Consider the following 22,921-nt stretch of genomic DNA (forward strand, 5'->3'; position numbering starts at 1 on the left):
TGTCAATCAAATCCTCTTTGTAGAGCAGAAATCTAAATACTGGCAAACAAATACCGTATATACTCATTCATAAGCTGAATTTTTTTAGTAAAAAAGGGAAGCATCAGAGAAGGGGGTCGGCTTATGAACAGGTATAGAGAGGGAGAGGTGGGGACAAAGCCCCCCCAACAGAGGGAATAAGGAGAGGCAGCACAGCCAGAAGGGAAGAGGCAGGGCCAGAGTGTCTCTGCTTCTGGCCACACTGCTCTCCCCACAGCCTCTGAAGCAGCTGCAGCTCCGGGGCTGGCAGGTTGCGGCCATGCCGCCCAGCCACACCTGCCGGAGCACACTACAGCCAGGCCAGAGACATCCTCCCGGGCCCACCCCAGCTAAGGTGGGAAGGGATGGGGTCACAGGGGTTACTCCCCTGACCCCCAGCTTCCCCCAAAAATATTTCCCCACCAGTTGATGGCCCGTCAGGGTAAGCAGCTGGTGCGCCGGGACACTGTTTATTTAGGTTTACCTCTCTGCCTGTGGATGCTCGAGGTAAACAAACCGTCTCAGCCCACCAGTGGCTTATCCTGAGGGCCTGGGAGCCAAAGTTTGCCGACCTCTAAACTATAGGGTCAGCTTATGAATGGGTCATAAAAATTTTCCATTTTTACTTATCCATCTTGGGCGGGGGGTATCAGCTTATAAATGAACCAGCTTATGATCGAGTATATATACACCTGAATAACATTCAATGACTCAGCATGAAGGTTAATAGTGAATCCCCCAAATTAACTGTCAGGGTGGTTAAACACTGGAATAAACTGCTTAGGGAGGTTGCGGAATCGCCATCTCTGGAGATATTTAAGAGTAGGTTAGATAAATGTCTATCAGGGATGGTCTAGACAGTACAGTATTTGGTCCTGCCATGAGGGCAGGGGACTGGACTTGATGACCTCTCGAGGTCCCTTCCAGTCCTAGAATCTATTAATAAAACGAAAATTTAAAAAAAAAACAGTATGAGAAGTCATGAGAATTTCTTCATGCACTTTCACTGTCCCTGAGCTACTGCAATTTCTTCCCAGACCATATTCCTTAATCTACTTTGCTGTTCTATGACAGCACACTCCTAAGAGATACTGTAACTCCTCACTTAACGTCCTCCCACTTAATGTTTCAAAGTTTTGTCGCAGCTCCATTAGGGAACATGCTCCTTTAAAGCTGTGCAATGCTCCCTTATAACGTCATTTGGCTGCCGGCTCTGTCCACTGCTTGTAGGATTCTGTGGAAGAGCAGCGACTTTACAAGGGAGCATAGCACAAGTTCCTCTTCTCTGCCTCCTCCCCCTCCCTCCCAGCGCTTCCTGCTTAGGACTTTCTGGGAGGGAGCGGAGAAGGGCTGTGTCTCCGCTTCGCCCCCTCCCTCCCAGAAAGTCCTAAACACCACCAAACAGCTGTTTGGCAGCAGGGAAGCACTGGGAGGGAGGGGGAGGAGTGGAGACGTGGCATGCTCCGGGGAGGAGGAGGAGTGGAGTGGAGCAGGGATGGGAAGAGGTGGGCCTGGAGCATCCCCCGGCAAAGTCAGCACCTGTTCTTCTGGGGGGAAGCTGCCGCTGCGCAAGGTGCTTCTGAGCATCCTTGCCTGCCTCATTGTCTGCAGAGGGCTGTGCCTGTGTGGGGTAAGCCAGGGGCACCTTCCAACCACAGTATACTGTACAGTATATAATGCCTTTTGTCTGCCCCCCAAAAAATTCCTTAGAACCTAACCCCCCACATTTCCATTAAATCTTATGGAAAAATTGGATTTGTTTAACATTTCACTTAAAGTTGCATTTTTCAGGAACATAACTACAATGTTAAGTGAGGAGTTACTGTATTCTTTATCCCCTTCTTTAATTTATTCACATTGTAATGAATGGATTACATGTAGAGTCTTGTCACACAAACCTTGCGTAAGTTAGGAAATAGGTTCAGAATTTAAGACAGTTGTAGGCTACTGAATGTCAGTGCTATATCCAAGTATATAATTAATAAAATAAACTGATTTCCCCCCTGCATTGTTGGATAATTTTATCGCATTATAGCAAAAAAGGCAGAACATTTCAGGGCAACTTAATGCCAGGTAGCTAGAGTCAGGTGGCCTTTAACTTTGTATATTAACACCCTCTCCATATTATAGTTAGTCAGATATGCATCTCCATGTCTTATTGCTTAATAGAAGATATTTAAAGACTATTACTCAAGCTTTCAGTACTAAAAACATTCAGGGTAACAGAGACAGAACAAAATTACTCAGTTATTCAATAAAAACCTTAGTTATGACTATGAAAATTGCAATCAACTTACATTGTTCTAAAAGTGCTGTAGCACAATGGATTATTTCTGCATGTGAATGAGACATACTGCATTGCATCAGTGTTAATAAGCAAATGTGTTATCTTTGGGATAACCAAGTTTTTCCAGATTGGGCTGACACGCAAACTGAATCATAGGTGGAGGCCCACACATCAGAATAAGAGTCTCTCTGCCTGGGGGAGGGAGGTGTGCTTTAATCATGTCTGCAGTAACGAAGCCAGAGCTATACTTCCAATCTGAAACAAACAACAAAGGATACCATTAGTACTTTACAACAATTCAAACATATATTCACACAAAAGGTCCCCATCCTGCCCCTCGACATGACACCAACCACACACACTGACAAATATCCGTATAGAATCAGCATTAATACCACATTACTGTAAGCAGGCACTTGACAAGGGTAGGATCAAAACCCTGGACTACATCCACCACTGTTGTAAGTACAGCCCTGTCTAGCAGCAGCAAGTAGGGTATGCAATAAGCTGCAGTGAAAAGCAGGCTGCTTCACACTGCAGCATGTACCTACACACGGCAGTGAAAGGCCCTAGCAGAAGGGAAGCAGCAAGGAAAGGCTCCACCAGTGAGAAGCTACCGCTCTCCTTGCTGCCTCTCCCCTGCCCTGGGGAAAAACTCCGGCAGTGGGACACTGACATGAGAGCCACTGCTTGGGCATGTAGAAAGCCACGTAGGGTATATACCCTAAGGTTCTGGCATGTCTTTACTCGCTTAAGCAGTGCTTCACAATCTACACTGATTATTCTACCCATGCTGCTTTAAGTGTAGACTTAGCCTAGGTCTGATGGCATTGAAGTCAAATATTTAAAATCAACATAGTTGTGATCACTTACACCAGCCATTAATTTGGCTCAGTGTTTTGTGACCTACATAACGTAGAGTTCAAGCTCTAGCTTTTTGTTTTCCCTCTCAATACAGTACTACATAGAAATCCACAACTGATTCTTTATCTTTGTATTGTGCATCTGCACCCTATTTAAAACTGTAAGCAGCACTTGTACATTTGCCTGTTGTGCCCATAGCAAGTACTAAGCAGACACGATGCCAAGGTAACATGATTCTGCTGACGAAATGAGGGAGGGAGGAAGACAGACTAGACAAAGCAGCAGAGTTGTGTATTTTGCTGAGAAGTCCAAGAAAGTGACACTTTACCTTACTAGTACAATGACAAACATTTCATTTCACTATCCAAAGGTCTGCAGGTAATGGTTGCACCATTCAACGGAAGTTAATTATTAGGTCCTGTTTTCTAAGGTTGACAGAACAGCTCCCTGCTTTGGTAAGGTTGTCAGATACTAGTAAGTTTGCTAGGAGTGCTCAAATACCATAGGAATGGCTGGCTGGATATTGTAGCAATACCCATTAGTAGGAAGAAAAACTTGTGGATACAGAAAAGAGGACAGAAGAAAATCTTCCTTCAAACACCAGTAACTTACCCTGAGGAGGTCTGTCCAATGTATACTGCACTTTAAATTGATCAGAGTGATTCTTGGCTACCTTTTCTAGCTCTGCTCTCAGTAATATGTCTTTTTCAGTCTGTTTAAAAAAAGAGGGGGAATTGTTTGTCAACAGACCAGACCATATCAGTAACATGTAACATGGACTAACATGGCACTTACTTCATTTTCAGCAGGAAGGAATCAGAGTTTTCCTCATTTATCAAGTCAGTAGACAAACTGTGAATTTTTCCTAAGCATATGGTAGTTTATACTTTTCTTCACTGTAAATCCAGATTAATAGTAAAAACAAATCAGATTTAAACAGCAACCTAGCTGATACTAGTGTTAAATAGTTAAACAGCCAAATGCCAGGAAATTCAGAATCAAGGTTAAAAACTCTTTAATCCATTTGCACAGATTAGTCTTGGTCTCCCCACCAGTGGGTTTTTTTGCATATTACAAATATGGCAGTGCCTAGGTATAACAGTGAGAGTTAAGAACAGAAAGTGAAATCCTGGCATCCCTGAAATCAATGGAGCCAGGATTTTACCCACAAACTTCAGTTCAGGAGTTTGGGGCTTCTGGCAGTTTTACATGTACAAACTCTTTGTACATTGTATTAATATGATTTCTTAGGGATATTTTTTCCTTTTTGTTGGTTTAAGAACAAAAGAAACCAAACTCAGGACAGTGTATGAGAGCAGATGCAATAAACCATAATATCTCCTGTAACTTCTTATATAGATCGTTTTAAAATAAACCATGGCAAATCACATAGCAGCCTTGATAATCAAAGGGAGTTCTGCATGTGAAATATATGGACTAGGACCACATGCTTTAACGCAACTGTGTGGTATATATGCATAATACAGATCAAGAAAAAAAATCTTGTGATTCAGGGAAGTAATTTTTCAGAATTAAATATCACAACAGTATCACCAGTTCAAAGTCCTCCTAATAATGTCCCTGGGGTAAAAAAAGAGGGCAAACAAATGACATCATATATTTACCTGATTAGCAAAAAGGAGGTAACACTTTGTATTATCATTAGGATCCTTTGTGATGTGACGGATTAGCTACAACATCGGAGTTATTCCTATTCAAAACAAAAGACAATTATAGATGAGCTTTTCCTTTTAGCTCACACAAAGGCTGCAGTATCAGGCAGTATGGCAAGCTGACTTCAGTGGAAGTTTTGTCTGCATGAAGCCACAAGATCAGGCCCATAATATCCCAATTTCTGATCCATGTCAGGTGTAAAGTTTCTTCTTTTTACTCAAAAGAGCCACAAAGTAACACTTTACCTAGTGCTTTACTAACATTAAATAATAAACACTCTGGTAGGATGGATAAAGTAAATATTATAACCTCATTGTACAAAAGCTGAGTGAGACTCAGAGAGGTTAAGTGACTTGCCCAAGATCACATAATAAATCAGTTTAGGAACCAGGACAGAACTCATGTGAGCTCAGACCAGAGCTCTCTTTCTCTGTATTGTTATGATTATTAAAACTGTGGCAATGCCCCACATCTGCTATCAGAATCAGGAGCCTATTGTCCAAGGACTGTAAAAACAGGAGAAAACAGTCCCTGCCCTCAATATCTTAGTATAAAGGAGAGGAAATCCACAATGTTCAGTACATAAAATACATAGATGAACACTTTAAAATGTTAATTTTAATCAAATGGAATGTTAAAATATTACAACCATGTATCAAAGAAAGCACTGTTAGGCAACAGATTCAATTGATAATGAAGAGAGAACCTTTAGTCACAAAATAAATTAAACAGAAAATGTCTCAATCGTCACAACCCTCTAAACCTCTATTTGCTCTCTCATGAGGTTCCTACCCTCAGCACAACAGTTTCACCTGTTCCTCCAGCTATCATCCCAAGATGCTTTACAAACTTTCTGTGTGCTTCAGATTTCTTGTCAGGCTTGATAGCAAAGTTACCTGGAAGAAAAATTCAAAACTTACAGGTAACTGAATAAATAAAGTATAATAGAACAAACTTATAAATTAAACAGTAATAAGTCACCAGGACCCCAGATGGCATTCAACCAAGAGTTCTAAGGGAACTCAAACATGAAACTGCAAAACTACTAACCGTGGTATGTACCCAATCACTTAAATCAGTTTCTGTACCAAATGACTCATGGATAGCTAATGTGACAACAATTTTTTAAAAAGGCTCTGGAGGCAATCATGACAATTACAGGACAGTAAGCCTAAGTTCAGTACCAGGCAAATTGATTAAAACTATAGCAAAGAACAGAATTATCAGAAACACAGACCTGAACACAGTTTGTTGGGGAAGAGTCAACACAACTTTTGTAAAGGGAAATCATGCCTCACAAGTCTATCAAAATTCTTTGAGAGGATCAACAAACATGAGAACAAGGTTGATCCTGTGGATATAGTGTACTTAGACTTTCAGAAAATCTTTGACAAGGTTCCGCACTGAAGGCTCTTAAACAAAGTAAGCAGTCATGGGATAAAAGAAAGACAAAAGACAGAAAACAAAAGGGGAATAATGGTTAGTTTTCAGAATGGAGAGAGGTAAATAGTGGTGTCCCCCAGGGATACGTTCGGGGACTAGTCCACATATTCATAAATGATTTGGACAAAGGGGTAAACAGCAAGGTGGCAAAATTTGCTGACAATACAAAATTACTAAAGATAGTTAAGTCCAAAGCAGACTGCAAAGCGTTAAAAAGGGATCTCACAAAACTGGGTGACTGGGCAGCAAAATGGCAGATGAAATTCAATGTTGATAAATGAAGAGTAATGCACATGGGAAAACATAATCCCAACTCTACATACAAAATGATGGGATCTAAATTAGCTGATGCTATTGTGGATAGTTCTCTGAAAATGCTCAATGTGCAACAGCAGTGAAAAAAGTGAACAATGTTAGGAACCATTAGGAAAGGGACAGATAAGACAGAATATATAATACCACTATATAAATCCATGGTATGCCCACACCTTGAATCCTGCTTGCAGATCTGGTCACCCCATCTCAAAAAAAAGATAGAATTGGAAAAGGTATAGAGAAAGGCAACAAAAATTAAGGGTATGGGACAGCTTCCATATGAGGATAGATTAAAAAGACTGGGACTTTTAAGCTTGGAAAGGAGACAACTAAGGGGGGATATGATGAACAATATGGAAAAAGAGAATAAGGAAGCATTATTTATTCCAGGGGTTGGCAACCTTTCAGAAGTGGTGTGCCGAGTCTTCATTTATTCACTCTAATTTAAGGTTTTGTGTGCCAGTAATACATTTTAATGTTTTTAGAAGGTCTCTTTCTATAGGTCTATAACTAAACTGTTGCTGTATGTAAAGTAAATAAGATTTTTTAAATGTTTAAGAAGCTTCACTTAAAATTAAATTAAAATGCAGAGCCCCCGCCCCCTCCCGGACCGGTGGCCAGGATCCAGGCAGTGTGAGTGCCACTGAAAATCAGCTCGTGTGCCGCCTTCGGCACCCGTGCCACAGGTTGCCTACCCCAATTTATTCCTTCACATGACACAGGAACCAGGGGTCACCCAATGAAATTAATAGGCAGCAGTCATGTTTATTTAAAACAAACATAAGGAAGTACTTCACTCAACACAGTCAACCTGTGGAACTCATTGCCAGGGGATAGGCAAAGGTGAAGGCCAAAACTATAATGGAGCTCAAAAAAGAATAAGGTGAGTTCATGGAGAATAGATCCACCAATGGCTATTAGCAACGATTGTCAGGGATGCAACTCCATGCTCTGGGTGTCCCTACCCTTTGACTGCCAGAAGCTGCGAGTGGACGACATGGGGATGGATCACTGATTGCCTGCTCTGCTCTGAATTACCTAGCATTGGCCACTGGCAGAAGAAAGGATACTGGGCTAGATGGACCTTTGGTCTGACCCAATATGGCTGTTTTTGTCCTTAATGTTCTTAACAGATACAATTGCTGTGGAAGTCCAATTGCTGGAATTGGCAACTTGATACACGGGGACAGATCTTCAGATCCAGCCAAGCTGTGCTCAGCAGAGGCCAAGGTGGAAATGGTAAAGTGGCTTGTAGTCTCCAATCTCACTGCTGGACAAGGACTAGTTTAGCCACAAGCATAATTTAGAATAGCCTTGAGGCTCCTCTGAACAACTGCATCTAGCTGCACCAAAAGGTCATCCTGCAGCTGTGGATTGCTGGAGCACAGTGGCCACACACCCTACTCTGAGAGCTGGGAATAGCAGTAACTGTCACCCAGGGATTTCCCGGAGGAAATCCTCAGGAGGCTAATTAAGTCATCTTTATGATCCCTTTGCATCATGGGAGCAAAGCTGAGGATCTGGCCTTTTATAATGTTAGTGTTCAACAGACTTGCACTAAAACATTAACAGATCAAGAGCTTTGAGCCATGAGACCCTGCAACCAATACAGCAATTAAATATATTAGTGTTCTGCACGATCAGACCCTTTTTATTATAGTAATTTATTCATCTTTAGATACCTATTAGCTAAGAAGAATCCAATTAAACCCTTGGCATTGACCTAAAGGCCATGTGACCTTGACCCCTAGTATCCAGGGATCAAAAAAGCTACATAACTTCATTTCTACACCAGTGGATACTGCTGCTTTGGGGTAATCAAAAAAATAAGACACAGCTTGTAACTCAGTTCAGATGCCACATATCTCCAAGAGTCAAAGAGAAAGCTTCATGATGAACACCTCACAAATGCACGCTCTGATAATCATCAATACAGATTTGTAACCAATGCTGCAGAGTTGCTGTTGTCTATAGCAATCAAAGTGCAACAGAAAAGTGTGTGGATCTGTAACTTGCGTGGCTCATTGATTCCATCCAAAAAATAAGACTCATTTGTACTTTATTCCTAATAAAGGGCCTGATCTTGAAGTGCCAAGCACCTGGAGCCGCCACTGAAATATATGGAAGTTTTAGGTGTACAGTCCCAGTCAATCAAGACCAGGGCAAAATCCCTTATACTCTTTTAAACCATCTAATGTGAGAGTCCCTCAACACATCAGTCCCTCCCACTCCGAAAGATCCTTATCCAAGACAAGCCTGTTTTAAAACAGGGCAAGCTGGCTTGCCACCAGGGAATTACAGAGCAGGAAGGATGTGCTTCCCAGAGGAGCACTTTAAGATTTTCAGCCTGAGCATCTGGCACAAAGATTAAAAAACTCTCAGCTACTTCAAATATATTGTCTTGTGTCACTGAGAAAAATGTGAATGTATCAGTAGAGAAGAGTGGATTTAATTACCCTTGACACGAACAGTCGCAGTCATCCCATTCTCAGACAAGTACAGTGCTCTCATTCCCCCACATGGTTACACTACAACAGGCGCTAGTCAAGAACACTGGGAGAGAATTCCCACAGGAGAACTTTGGGGCTCTTCTTGCCATTTCATTTCAAAAGAAGGCAGTGTCCCAATCTGGAAAGCCCTCACGATTTAAATTGCTTTTGAAAATAACTAGATTCCCCCTCCCTCCTTTTTAACATCACAGTACCTGTCCCCTTGTATACAAGAAGCCCATTTGGCCCTCTGAAGTCAATGGTATCCCCAACGGTCATGCTGTTTAAGTACTGGGACATCTTCCCACCTTCAGGGAATTTGGGATTGACATTTTTGTAGTAGACCTGAAAAAACACAACAGTTGTTAGTGTTTCACCATTTAGCTATCAGATGGCAATGGTGTTTTCTCAAAAACATCTTGCATAATACACTGGACACCTGAAATGAGACTTACAAAATCTCTCGCTCTCAGTGTTTGTTTGTGCACTGTAACTGGAAACCACCACAGTGCAATAAGCAACATGCTGCTTCATGCAGCTGCTTCTGTTCCATCCATAACAGGTAGTGTAGCTAATGGGAATGTCCATGTGGACTCTAGGCACTGCATTTATATCCCTATACCTCTGCAACACCAGCCTCAAGTCACCTCCATCACTACTCTCTCTCCAGAAAATGGCAGCAGCTCCTTTATGTCACAGCATTCAAAAGGGTGCCACCATAAAGTCCAGAGATGAATATTGCCTTTCACCTTCAAAACACTTTACAAATGTTAAACCGCTAACAAATCCTCACAACATGAGGAATCAGAACAAGAGCGAAACCCAGAAACAAAGGAGAAAACAGAAGGAAAAAGTGGCTTGCCCAAAGGCAGACAGAGTCAGCGTTAGAATGGGGATTAGAAGAACTCCGGAGTCCAGGGACCAAACCACAGTGCACTCCACAATCCACACTAGCTCGAAAGGTTCCAGCAAAGAAAACTCTATGAACGCCCCTACTCAAAATCTTCCAGGATTCTAACATTGAATCAGAAAATGAAACATTCTTTCATGACACTGCACCATGTATACGAAGAACTGCAAGTCCATTGTTCAATTTTGCAAGCATCAGAAAGGAAATAAAGGAGACAATCTAAGGCTGCTGCATTAGCATACAGAGATGGTTTGGGGAATGTGCAAGGCAGATTCTCAAAGAGTGGGTTATAGATGTGCAGGCTGTAACATACTTCTCCACAAGGTAAGAGCAAAGCAATGCCATCTCCTTCTCTACCCATCCTGTCTAACAATCATCAGTTCCAGCACATTTTTAAAGCTGAACTCTGTACAAGAATCAAATTGTGGAAAACGAGGGCCTAGTGCTCATGCCAGGAGTAGATGCGGACTAGCTTTTCTTCTTCCACTCCTGCTGCACCTAGAATCCTCTTGAGGGCTTCCTCTCTCCTTCTTCATTAAATTCAGGCTCCTCATTCATTCTCATGGCCCTGCACATCTTGTCCCCGGCCTCCATCTCTGCTCTCATTTCATAATCTTCTGCACCTCTGTCTCCTCCCAATCCTAGCGTCAAACCTTATTTTATTCTACCCTCTGCACTCTGAACAGCCCACAGTTTCGGCAATCAAATGCTCCCTCTCCTCCTCCAAATGTCTCCTTTAAACCCACCTCTTTTTGAAGCCTCCCCATGATAAACAGAGGTGGGCTGAAGAGTTTTTCTATCCCATTAAAAATTTTTAATTTCCAAACTTTTCCTGTTCTGCATCAAAATGATCCGAGCCCTTTCAAAGTTTTTTTTGACAAAACAAAAGAGAGACACCCCCAAAAAATTCAATCCTGGTCCTGAGAAAACTTTCCCAACTAAAGTTTTGTTGAATCTCATCTTTTCCTGCAATAAGTTTTGGTTTCAATCAATCAGCATTTCTGATGAAAAACGTTTCATTGAAAAATTCCCGACCAACTCTAATGATGAACTCTTCACTAATTAGGTCCCCAGCCTTAAAACATCTGAACTGTTGCCCCATGTTGGTTATCCATCTGAGTTCTTGGAGAAGGCAACCTTCGCCGGATTCTGATTTCACACGGATTTTACACTAGTGTAACTACTGACTTTAATTTATCCCAGTATGAGAGCTCAACCAGGCCCCTTGTCTTTCTATGCATTTTGTAGAGCATTCTGCACTTATGGCATTCTCCAAATAATAATCTCATTAGAACAACTTCCAAGTTTAAAGAGGTGTGGTGGAATTTCTCTAGTGAAGCTGAAGTTAGCAAGCACCTTGTCACTTATTTTCTACTTACATGTAAACCCTATCAATGGCAGCAGCACAGTTTTAGGAAGAACAGTCCTTAGTTAATCATTGCTGAAGAAGTAGCAGGGAAGAGCTCCTGATGCCATTTTATTGGATACTGTGCCGAAATAGTGACTATTGTTTTCTTCTCACTCTTAGAGTCATGATGGCAGATTTACTAGCAAGATTTATATCATTTAAAGGACATTGTGAAATAAGCTGGTGTTTCAAATTCCTAACAGCCAGGTGTCACATCATAAAAACTGCTATCACAATTGGCAGCCTTGCATCAGTCACCCTCTCATCCCTAAAGAATGAGGCACCAAAAAGACATCCCCCTCAAACGACAGGCATTGGTAGGGAGCTGTAGGGAGAAATGTGCAGTGTCCCCTGCTGTACCTATTCAACAGATAAATAGGCTTCACTCTCCATGTCTAATATCCAGCACCTTCCAGGCTCACTAAATACACTTTAAAATAAATACTAACCTGGAGGACTTTTGCCATCAAATCACCGTATTTTAAGAAAGGTCAAATTTTGGGCATAAACTACAGTGTTTGACAGCATCACTTTAAATGTCACTGAAATCCAATCCTTTCCTTCCTAAGGCAAGCACTGCCCTCTACACTTGGATAGTGAACATGTCCAGTTAGATTAAATTATTTGTCTACATTACGGCAGCTAATATTTACCTTTATAATTAAGTCAACATAACCTTTTACTTTGTCACTGGAAACTGGAGTGTAGGCCCGGATGACAAGATTACCATTGATTTTGGAAGAGCGGTAAACATGCTGGCCTAGGGAGAAAGAGTTACAATCTAATCATCACTTTCAGGACTGGGGGAAGAGAAAACAAAAAGATTGGAGTGGGAAATAAGGAATCTAAACATATACAATAACCCCAATGAACGCATTAGAAGCTAACCACGATAGGCAAATCCTGTTGGGATACAGAAGTTACGTCTCATCTAGTCACACAACCCTAGAAACATTCTTCACTACATTTCAGTCTAATCAAATAAATGCTATTGTTGAGAATATATTCTATATCCTTCAATATTTGTATTTACATAATCCATGGTTATCATAACGCCATCAGGAGTATGCAGTACATACACACACACTATAGTTGATGAGAACAGCAATAGTATAAATTCCTTTTGCAACCATGAAATAAATTGCTGAACTATGTCACGTGGGCTATTTTGTTCATTTGTTTTGCACACCTTGACATTACCAGTACACGGACCCTAACCCATTTCTTACAGGGCCACCTCAGATACTGAAAAAAACACACACTTTGCCCATTGTGGCTCTTCCCAATTCATGCCAATAAAGCAATACCATGTATAAATGTACAATTCCAGAGCTCTATTATTGAAAAACTAATATAGAGAATAGTCATTATTTCTACTGGACAGAAGATTTTTGCTTTGATGCAGTTTAGACAGCCACTCAGTAGAGGGGATACAATTTTTTCAAACTATTCCTACTGTCACATCTCCTTTTCTCTGCTCTAGTGGCTGGGCCCATGGTTAGAACAAGATGCTGCAGACTCTACTCATGTCTCTTCACATATAACCTACAGTTGTAGGACTTTCTCCTATACATGTATATTTGGGAAGGGGCTCGGTTTAATACATGAGTCAATCTATATTTGGGATTTATGAAAAAATGAAAGCACAGTAATTTGGCTTTTGCTCCTGCTCCCAGCCTAATAGGTATCCACACGGCCTCCGTTCCTTTTCCTGTTTGTCAGTGCTAATCTAGGATTCTTGTCACATGGTATTATACAACATAGAGAGCTTGTCCAACAATGCAGTACCATGGCTGCCTCTAGATGGAGTTTTTAATACCGCACCTTCCTGAGCACCAAATTCACTACGCTTTAAAAAACAGAGCAAAATCCTAAATTTACAAATAAAAATCATCACAGGAAAGAGTTTCAGTATTTACCTATAGGTAGCCCTAATACGTGATCCGGCGACGGAAGCCCAAACCTGAATTTCTTGGTATCATGGCTGATCTCCTGACGGAAAGCAAAGAGATGGAGAACAAACAACGTGCTATTAACAAGACAGTACAGTATCCCTCTCAATTTGGAAAACAGCACAATATTCTTTGGTGAAACTACTGTTCATTAAAGTGCAAGCCAAAATCCAAGCAGCAAAACAGAAACAGTTTTGACAGTGAAGTCTAACAGTTCATCTTCTTCTAAACCTGGTTATAAAGGGCCAAATCTTGAAGTCCTCTCCTCTCCCCCAAAGCCACCAGGAAGGCAATTTTTCCTGATTAAGGACATTGTGACAACTGCAGCCTTACAACACAAATCATTAGATTTTCTCTAATCAACACGCATACTCATTGTACCTCTGACGTTTCCTGATCTATGACAGAACTGGCATGCCTCAGTAGAGGCACAGCCTTCCTTAATGTAAATGTGTAATGCCTACTTTCCACCAATGCAAATTCTACATGTATTAAAAGGAAGATATGCCTCTGGATTAAGAACTGTGCATCCAAAGAAACTAATCCAATTATTTATTATTTTGAAGGGGTAACTAAAGTAAACACTAATTTTTGCATTATGTTTTAGGAACCAAATTTATGCAACATCTAGAAAAAATATTCCAAGACATTTCCAATAGCAGCTATGAATATGAGATGTTCCTCAAATACTTTAAATACTTAATGACAGAGAATCCTGTTTTAAGTAAACCCACTTAAGGAACAGGGAGGATACAAGATCCGGATGCCATATAAAAAGTTTATTACCAAAGGTGACGATAAAATTGTATTGGAACACTCATGGCGATACTTTAAAGGGGTTGTTTAATACTAAAAAAATCATCTTTTTTACTTTCTAACTAAGGACCTCAAAACATCTTACAAACATTCATTATAGACATGCCTTTAAACCACAACACTCACAATTGGAAATCCCGAAGTTCAGGGATGTTCATATCAGAGTTCTGAGCTAGCCCATTATTATCAGAGAAACTCTTTGGATCAAAGTTCAAATTTTAAAACCTCCACTCCCAATTTCAGAGATGAGGGGATCTGTGTTTGGGTTCATCTCTAATTACGCAAGCTTCACAACACTCCTGTGAAATAACTTAGCATTATGGGTCTTCATTTTGCAGATATGGACACAGACAAAACAAAGACTCATTCAACTGCTCAAGATCACACAGTGAACCAGTGTCAGAGCCAGGGAAAGAGCACAGATCTAACTCCAGTCCTGTTTGGTCATTAGACCATGTTTCCTCCCTGAGAAAGTGTAGGCTGCACAATCTAAGTGATCTTCACAGAGCAGTTTGGCAGGATTCTAAACAAACCAAATGGCTTTGGTCACCTCTTTCTTTATCAATGGCAATGGATACTTAGTGTTTGGATCCTGTAATGTAATGGGATCACTCTTCCTCTGGGATCTCCTAGTCTTGAAAACTAAGAGCAAGGCTGTCGCGGCAATGACAACCAGAGCAATCAGCAAGGCCACGTCCTAAAAAAACGAAACAGATTGAAAATGACATCAGAGCAGTGCCGGGTTTACAATGGCTCCAGTGGCTCCATGGAGCTGGGACCATGCTCAGAAGGGGCCCCGGCCTGCTCCGCTTGCACTGTGCCCCGAGACCCCGCTGGCTCCTCCCGCCCACCACTTGCTCCTCTCAGCCCCCTGGCCAGACCCCAGTGCACCTCTGGCTCTGGGCAGTCTCTGCTTCCCACCACCTGTGGGGCCCCACCTGTCTCCCCAGAGCTGAGCCGCCTGGGACTGGTGCAGAAGCCTGGCCAGTCTCCGCCAGGTGTGTGTGTGGCGGGGGGGGAAACAGGGTAGAGGGCTTGGCTGGGCCCCTCCAAACAAGTGCATCTTGAGGGACCCCGGCAAGGACAGGTCCTGGCCTGGCGGATCGTGCCATCCCGAGGGACCAGAGTGATTCCTGGCCCTGGCTGCGCTGCCGGCTCCGCCCAGCAGACACAGTTGCTTCCCAGCAGGGTCGGTGAGTGCAGCCAGAAGGCAGGGCTTGGGAGAGTGGGTCTGTGGGCAGCCTGGGTGCGGGGGGGAAGGGGCAGGGAAGATCTCTGTGTTGGGGCACTAAGAAGTGGGGGTTCTGTGGGGGGTGCTGGGCAGTTGTGGCGGGGCTGTGGACAGGGGTGGTGGTGGTGCGAAGGGCACTGTGCATTTGTGGGTGGGTCTCAGGGTGCACTGGGCATAGTGGGTCTGGGGGGGCTCTGGCCATAGGGAGTTGGGGGGTGTTGGGCAAGGGGGCTGTGTGGTGTGGCATAGGCCCGCCCCCAAGGGGAAGGGGGCCAGCACAGGGCCAAGCAGGCCACTATGCATCTGGCAACTGCTGGTTTGTAAATAGTGCCCTCGCAGAGCGGGGCCACCCCGTCATGCCCCTTAGCCTCTGGTTGGCCCCTCGCTCCAGGGACTGACCTCCCCGCCCCATGCTCCACTGCCTCCATGGGGGCCCACAAAAGGTTAATCCGGCCCTGCATCAGAGAGAGTCAGACAGCCTCTGCTCACATTGCTTTAGTGCATCAAATGCACCAGCCTCCAAGGGACAACACAGCTAAAGTGACCCTGGGCACGTTAATATTATGGCCACATAGTTCGGCCGGACGGGCGGGGATGGGCAGCTCCCCGGGAGGCGAGGCTGTGAGGAGGATCTGGAGCTTCAGAAATGCTGAGAACCTGCGGGTGCCGGACAAGAGACAAACACACAAACTGAGCACCCCCCTCACAGCCCCAGCCGCCATTACTGCCCCCGCCCCGATGCTCCTTTGCGCTAACGCGGCTCCCCCCGCTCCTCAAACAGCCCCATCCCGGGGGCAGCCCCATCCCTCGCCCCGCCCCGCTCGCAGGGGGTGGGAGCAGGTGCCACAGAGCCCAGCCGTGGCGCAGCCTGCGCTGCACGCCGGACACAGCGCCCCTCGTACCACGCTCGGCTCCATGACTGCGGCAGGCAGCGCTCACCGCTCCCGAGTCGCCTCCCGCTCCGCCCCGGTGCAACCTCCGAGTCCTCTTCCCTGCAAACTCTGCCCAGCCCGTGCAAACTCCTCCCGAGTCCCGCCCTGCGCACTCCCCCCCCGCAAACAGTGTAACCCCCTCCAGCCCTGCTTTCTCTTCAGCCCGTGAAAAACCCTCCCCCCCTGCACACGCCCCCCCGCAACAGTGCAACCCCCTCCAGCCCTGCTCACTCTCCAGCCCCTGCACACTTCTCCCTGTTGCACGCTCCCCCCTCTCCCCAGTACACTGTCCAGCCCGTGCAAATCCCTCCTGCCCTGCACGCTCCCCTCCCCCCCCCCCCGCACTTTGCCATGCAAGCCTCTGCTCTGCACAGTCCCACTGCTCCCTCACCCCACTGGAAAACCCTGCCCACCCATTTCAACACCTTCTGACCCTTGGTCCTGGCAATCCTTCCCCCTGCTTCAGCACTGTGCTAGCAGCTGACTATAGAGGTCACTTCTACTGCACTTACCATGTTCCCTAACCAACCACTGGATTTCACCAGTCTAGATGAGGCCTGGTTTATACTTAAAATTTAGGTTGACTATCACAGGCCCCACTCACCATGCCAGGGCCTCCTAATAGCCCACCTGGGGATTAGCTCACCAGGTCTGATGCCCCCTTTGTCACTGACTTGTGCATGCTGCCACCTATCTCTGTGACTCAGGGTGCTCTCTCTTCATGGTTTGGCCCCCTCACCAGGTCACTGTAATCCTCCCCTTCTAGGGTATCAAAGTCTCTCCATGCAAAATGGCACTCTTCCCTTCACCGCCCTGACCTTGCCACTCCTCCAGTGGCCCACCTTCTACTTCAGATTCCAGCTCAGGGTCCCTCCAATCAGCAGCCAAGGTCTGCACCATTTTACACCTTGTTGTTATTCCCCTGAACCTTTTCATATATCCTCTCCCCTAGGTTTCCCTCTCCAATGTCCTGAGAGTGGCTACACACTCTGCTGCCTGGCTTTATACTAGCCCCACCTGTTCCTTCTCTGCCTCCATCCATCAATCAACCTTTCAAGCCCTGGCTCTCCCCCAGGTGCAGCCCATCAGATTAATTAATCTAATTTACCCTGCTCTGCCACCTTGTGTAATGTGACCATCCCATCACGTTGACATAGCTATATTGCTCAGAAGTTGCTATATTTCACACTCCTGAGTAAAGTAACCCCCAGTGTAGACAAAGTTCAGTGAAAGAATGCTTCTGTTGAAAAGCCACCGCTCAGGGAGATGATGTTCCTACAGTGATGGAAAATCCCTTCCATCAATGTAGTTGATACTATGGGGTTATGCTGGCATAGCCATGGTACCGTAGCTATGCCAATACAGTCCCCACAGTTTAGATATGACCTAAAATAGTGCATGCACATACACATTATACTAAGAAACGAGAAAGGAAAATAATGCGAAAAAGGAAAAGGAAAAAGAAGCGAGAAAGGAAAACTCTGGGAGAAGAGAAAGAGATGCCAGCAATAATTTTCCACTGTCAGATTATGGACAGTGGTACAATAAGGTTGCAAGATATAAAACCTCAGTACCATATTAAACCTGTCCTAGACAATTTCTTGGTGCATTAACTTTGGTAACACTTGTATATTTTGTCATGCTAGTGAAGTTATCCAAACTGAAGGTAAAATGCATGCATTATATTGTTATATAATGAAGCAAGTATGATTATAAAAAGAGGGGGAAAATGCATAATCCAATACCTCTACACCTCTTATTTTCTTGGTTCCTATCATTTTTACCTTTCTTACCACTGTTTTCTCCATTCACCACTTTAAAAAATAGGAGAATGTTTAGCCTCAAATACCATTAATTCTCCCCATTATTCAGACTGCCAGAGAACAGAGATGTGCTCTGGAAAATGCCCTGGTTTACAATTCAGTAGTTACATTAATGAATCCCTTAAGTCAGTGAAACATAGTGGGCAAAGCCCACAGTCTATCATAATCAGGACCCATGGAATTCTATGGCAGCATAAGATTTATTTCCATGGCAGAAGCTGTTAGATTCTGATGCCACAAAGGTTGATTAAGGTGGCATGACTTCTTATTTTCCATGGCAGAATAACCGTTAATTTGTTCAGTTGGAAAAACAATTTATACTTATAACATCTTAAAATAAAGACTAATGAAAGCAACATTTTTATATAAAGTTTCCATGTTGTTCAACTTACAGTTTGAAGACTTGACAAAACTAAACTAAAATAAAAAAAACTCTAAACACAAAACACTCAAATTCCTCAGTCAGGAATTAATCCTAAACTTCACTGTATGTTAGTTTCAAACATGAGGCTTCCAGCATATTTTACTGTGACTCTAATAATTGCAGAGCTGTGTGACTAGATTATCAGTGGCTTTCTGAACTGTGCTTTTGGTGGGAAAAGAATTTGTCTTCTCTCAAGGATATGACTTCAATTCCTATGATAAGATGAAGGCAAGAAAGGTGTCTTGAAACCCTTGAAAGAATTTCAGGAGTTGATTTTTATCTGATCTTTTGATTATTGCAGGCCATTTCTGAGGCCTCTTTCTAGCCACTATTATTTTTCACTTTCTTCTAGTGATGGTCCTTTCTTGCCAACCACAAGCTGGATTCTGGATCATGCAAAATTCTGATTCTTTCATTAAACTATTAAGCCCAATTCTACTCCACTTGTCCAGTTTTACACAGGTGAAACTATTGACTCCACTGGAATTACTCCTTAATTTACACTGGTGTAAGTGCCTGAAAAATCAGGCCCATTCTCTCTGGTTTCAGAAAGGAAAAGCTTCCTCCTTTTGTGTGGGTCCAATATTTGAAGGCAATTTTCTTCCATTAAAAATTACAATTATGGCCCATATGCTTCTTGCCTTTCCATAGCAGAGGGGGAAGCCAGCAGGGATAAAGCAAGAGAAAAATAGGCCTGGGAAGACCCTGTGGAAAACAAATGGAGTAACACATGCTGCATGATGCAGCTGCCATCAGTTCCTCCACTGGAGACCCCCACAAAGGAAAAGGTGTGTGGGCAGCCAGAGGTTGAATATCTGCTTTTCATGCTCCCTGACAAAGTATATCGAAGGAGAGTAGGACATACAAGTTACTGCTGCTCTGTGTTCTCCAGTGGGGCTCACCTGAGCACAAGCAAAGGTGGAGAACTGGGAACAGCATAACACAGGAGTCAGCTGTGTGGTCCTCGGCGGGTAAGGGAGGAGGGAGGAGATAGGGCAATAAAGAGTTGGGAGCCACATGAAGGCAACACATATCCACGGGGTAAGATCCACGGGGTTTCCGATATCTTTTCCCATGGATGGAGATTTTAGGCCAACATCACCTTCCTGTTTCATACCATTGTCAGGCCTACATTTCTTATGCAATGGACATACTCACTCTCAAAAACAGAATTTTTGTAAGCAAGAGCACACTTTCTTTCAGAAGACATGGACCTATGCTAGTAATTAAGGGCGAAATTTTTCTTTCAAATACTTTCTACCAGGTGTAGCATCCATCCATAAAGTGTTTGCACGGTTGGATTCTAACACACATGCATACACTAGGCCTAATGTTGCAGAGCTAATTAGCTAGGTGGTTGGTCAGAGATGCATCACATATAACCAGAGTATCAGAAAGCCTGATCACACAGGACTGGGACTTCCATTTCACATACTGATTGTGCTGTGAAACAGAACCCAGCACCTTTGTGTACTTGTTCTAGACATTAAGAAATAGTAGCAGTTGTTTTTAAATCTAATTATTTCAATAGGGAGAAAACAAATACCTATTCCAGATAAAAATGTAACACAAAGCTTTAATTTGCTTCCACACACTGTTACTGAGAGGACTGTTTTCACTTGCATTTCAAGAAAAATGATTTCATCTTGATTTTAGACTCTTGTAGCATGATTCTCATTTACATTAATGTCAGTTTATACCATCATGGCAGTGAAGAAGGACTCTGAAATAGGTGTAACTGTCATTTACTGGAGCGGGGTAAAGTGGTCTTAGTGAAAATAAGAATCAGGCCCTGATCTCTGTTATGAAAAATTATATTAAACAGTAAAAGCAAAGGTTTGGCAAAGTAACACTCTTTAACCTCAGTAGTTTTCCACCGCATCCTTTTCAATCACACCTACAATTCTGTTTCAAGGGTAGTACCCAAGGGCCAAATTCCTTTCTGACAAAGGTGGATGACATCAAACATCCAATGACATCAACAAAGTTATAACCAGAGCTGTGCAAAAGCAACAGAACTGCTTTCAGTACCCTTGACCACCAATAAAGACCACACACAATGAAAAAACAGCTTGCATCCACTGTTCTTCAGGCAGTGAATGGACAGTCTCTTTTCCTCACACTTTCCCTAGGTTTTATAGCCTTAGATTTTGAAGTATTTTCATGTGCTCTGGGAGCTTTTGGTATGGTCTTGACAGAATATTTTCAGTGGAGGGAAGACTCTTGTCAAAGGTGCCTGACACATAGGTTTGGAGAGCAATATTCTCTTTGTTTTGCACAGTTGCCTAAAACTTTCTCAGTTGCACCATAATAAAAAAAAATAAAATCAGAAGACTGAGACCCAAACCCTCCAAAGGTTAGATTGCAAACAACTGAGTCAGACTGATAAACTTAGTGACAGATCTCTGAAGACAACGGGGATTTTGCCATTCAAATGGCTATAATCACAATTGGGCTCTTTACTTGTATTCTGACTACTTACCTTAGTCATTAAAATATTCTCTGACTTGATTATTCTTTAAACTAAATATTGTACCATTATATTTATGATCTTTTCTAAACTGACTTTTGGATGCAGATTTTCAAACACTCAGCCATGCACAAAAATGCATGTGCAATTGTATGGCTAATTTGCATTGACAGTTGCTGAAATTCCATCTGCAAATCAGGTTCATGCAAGTTGCCATGTGGGCATTAGGTAAACAACTGTGGTTTGCATGTGAAAATATCTGATTTGCAAGGACCACCTTGTTACAGTATTTGCATGTGTAGCAGTTCTGTGTATAATTCTAGGCTTTTGACTTGGCAGATCTGGCCCTTGAAATGCTTTTAAATTAGTTAAGTAATGCTAAGAACTTTTCTCATTACTTGTTGAGCTGATGTGATCAACTATTCATGTGTTCAAATATTTTAGAATAAAGAAGGGCAAGTGGTTGACGTTTCAACAGTGACAATCCTACATCTTACACATCCCTGATGTACCTTGTCCACATTCCCAACATGGAGTGGCTGATATTGGACTCAAATAGTAAAGAATTCAAGTAGGGTAATGTAATTAATGCAAATCAACTTGGGTTTATGGAAAATAGTTCCTGTCAAAGTAACTCAATTTTTTTTTATGAGATTACAAGTTTGGTTGATAAAGGTTAGTGTCGATGTAATATACTTCTCTAAGGCGTTTGACTAGGTATTGCATGACATTTTGATAAAAAAGATGGAATAATATAAAATTAACATGGCACACATTACATGGATTAAAATCTGGCTAACTGATAGCTCTCAAAATATAATTGCAAATGGGGACTCGTCATTGAGCAGGTGTTTTCAGTGAGGTCCCACAGAAAACAAAATCATCACTGATAAAATTTGCAGATAACATGAAGATTGGGGGAGTGGTAAATAACAAAGGAGAGTTCACTGGTTCAGTGCAATCTGGATCACTTGGTAAACTAGGTGAACTAGGTGCAAGTAATCAATATACATTTTAATACAGCTATCTGTAAAAAATATGCATCTAGGAAAAAATAACATAGGCCATACTTACAGGATGGGGGACTCTATCCTGAGAAGCAGTGACTCTGAAAAAGTTTTGGGGGCATGGTGGATAATCAGCTGAACATGAGTTCCTAGTGTGACATTGTGGACAAAAGAGCAAATGCGATCCTGGGATACATAAACAGAGGAATCTCATGCACAAGTAGAGAGGTTATTTTACCTTTATATTTGGTGCTGGTGTGACTGCTGCTGAAATAGTGTCCAGTTCTGTGCCCACAATTCAAGAAGGACGTTGATAAATTGGAGAGGGTTTAGAGAAGAGCCATAAGAATAATTAAAATATTAGAAAATATGCTTTATAATGATGAGCTAAATAGATTGATAAACTAAAAGCTCAAAGAGAAGGTTAAGGGGTGATTTGATTACAGGCTACAAGTATCTACAGGGGAATAAATATTTAATAACGGACTCTTCAGTCTAGAAGAGAAAGATGTAACGTGATTCAATGGCTGGAAGTTGATGTTTGACACATTCAGACTGGAAATAAGGCATAATTTTTTAATGGTGAGAGAGTAAGCAGCCAGTGGGACAATTTACCATTGGCATCAATGGATTCTCCTTCACTGACCATTTTAAAATCACAATTGGATGTTTTTTTTCTAAAAGATCTGATCTAACAGTTATTTTGGGGAAGTTCCATGGCCTGTGTTGTACAGGAGGTCAGACAAAATGATCACAATGGTCCCTTCTGGCCTTGGAATCTATGAGCCATAATGGCCCATAAGCAGTTAGACTCTACAAAAGTTCATGCAGCCATTTTCAGTGCATAACTATTTTTAT

At 42.7% G+C, this 22,921-nt stretch overlaps 1 protein-coding gene across 1 annotated transcript; it reads right to left on the reverse strand.

Annotated features, from left to right (window-relative positions):
• Positions 1–1,726: 1,726 nt before the first annotated feature.
• Positions 1,727–16,414, reverse strand: LOC123370303 (NADH-cytochrome b5 reductase 2). The gene is given in 9 exon segments (XM_045016723.1): positions 1,727–2,560; positions 3,782–3,881; positions 4,795–4,880; positions 5,656–5,739; positions 9,306–9,435; positions 12,062–12,168; positions 13,328–13,400; positions 14,727–14,873; positions 16,310–16,414. Coding segments are annotated over 9 exon segments (915 nt in total). The 5' UTR covers positions 16,325–16,414; the 3' UTR covers positions 1,727–2,387.
• Between the last annotated feature and the right edge of the window lie 6,507 nt (positions 16,415–22,921).

This window comes from Mauremys mutica, chromosome 4, assembly GCF_020497125.1.
Source record: "Mauremys mutica isolate MM-2020 ecotype Southern chromosome 4, ASM2049712v1, whole genome shotgun sequence".
Lineage (NCBI taxonomy): Eukaryota > Metazoa > Chordata > Testudines > Geoemydidae > Mauremys > Mauremys mutica.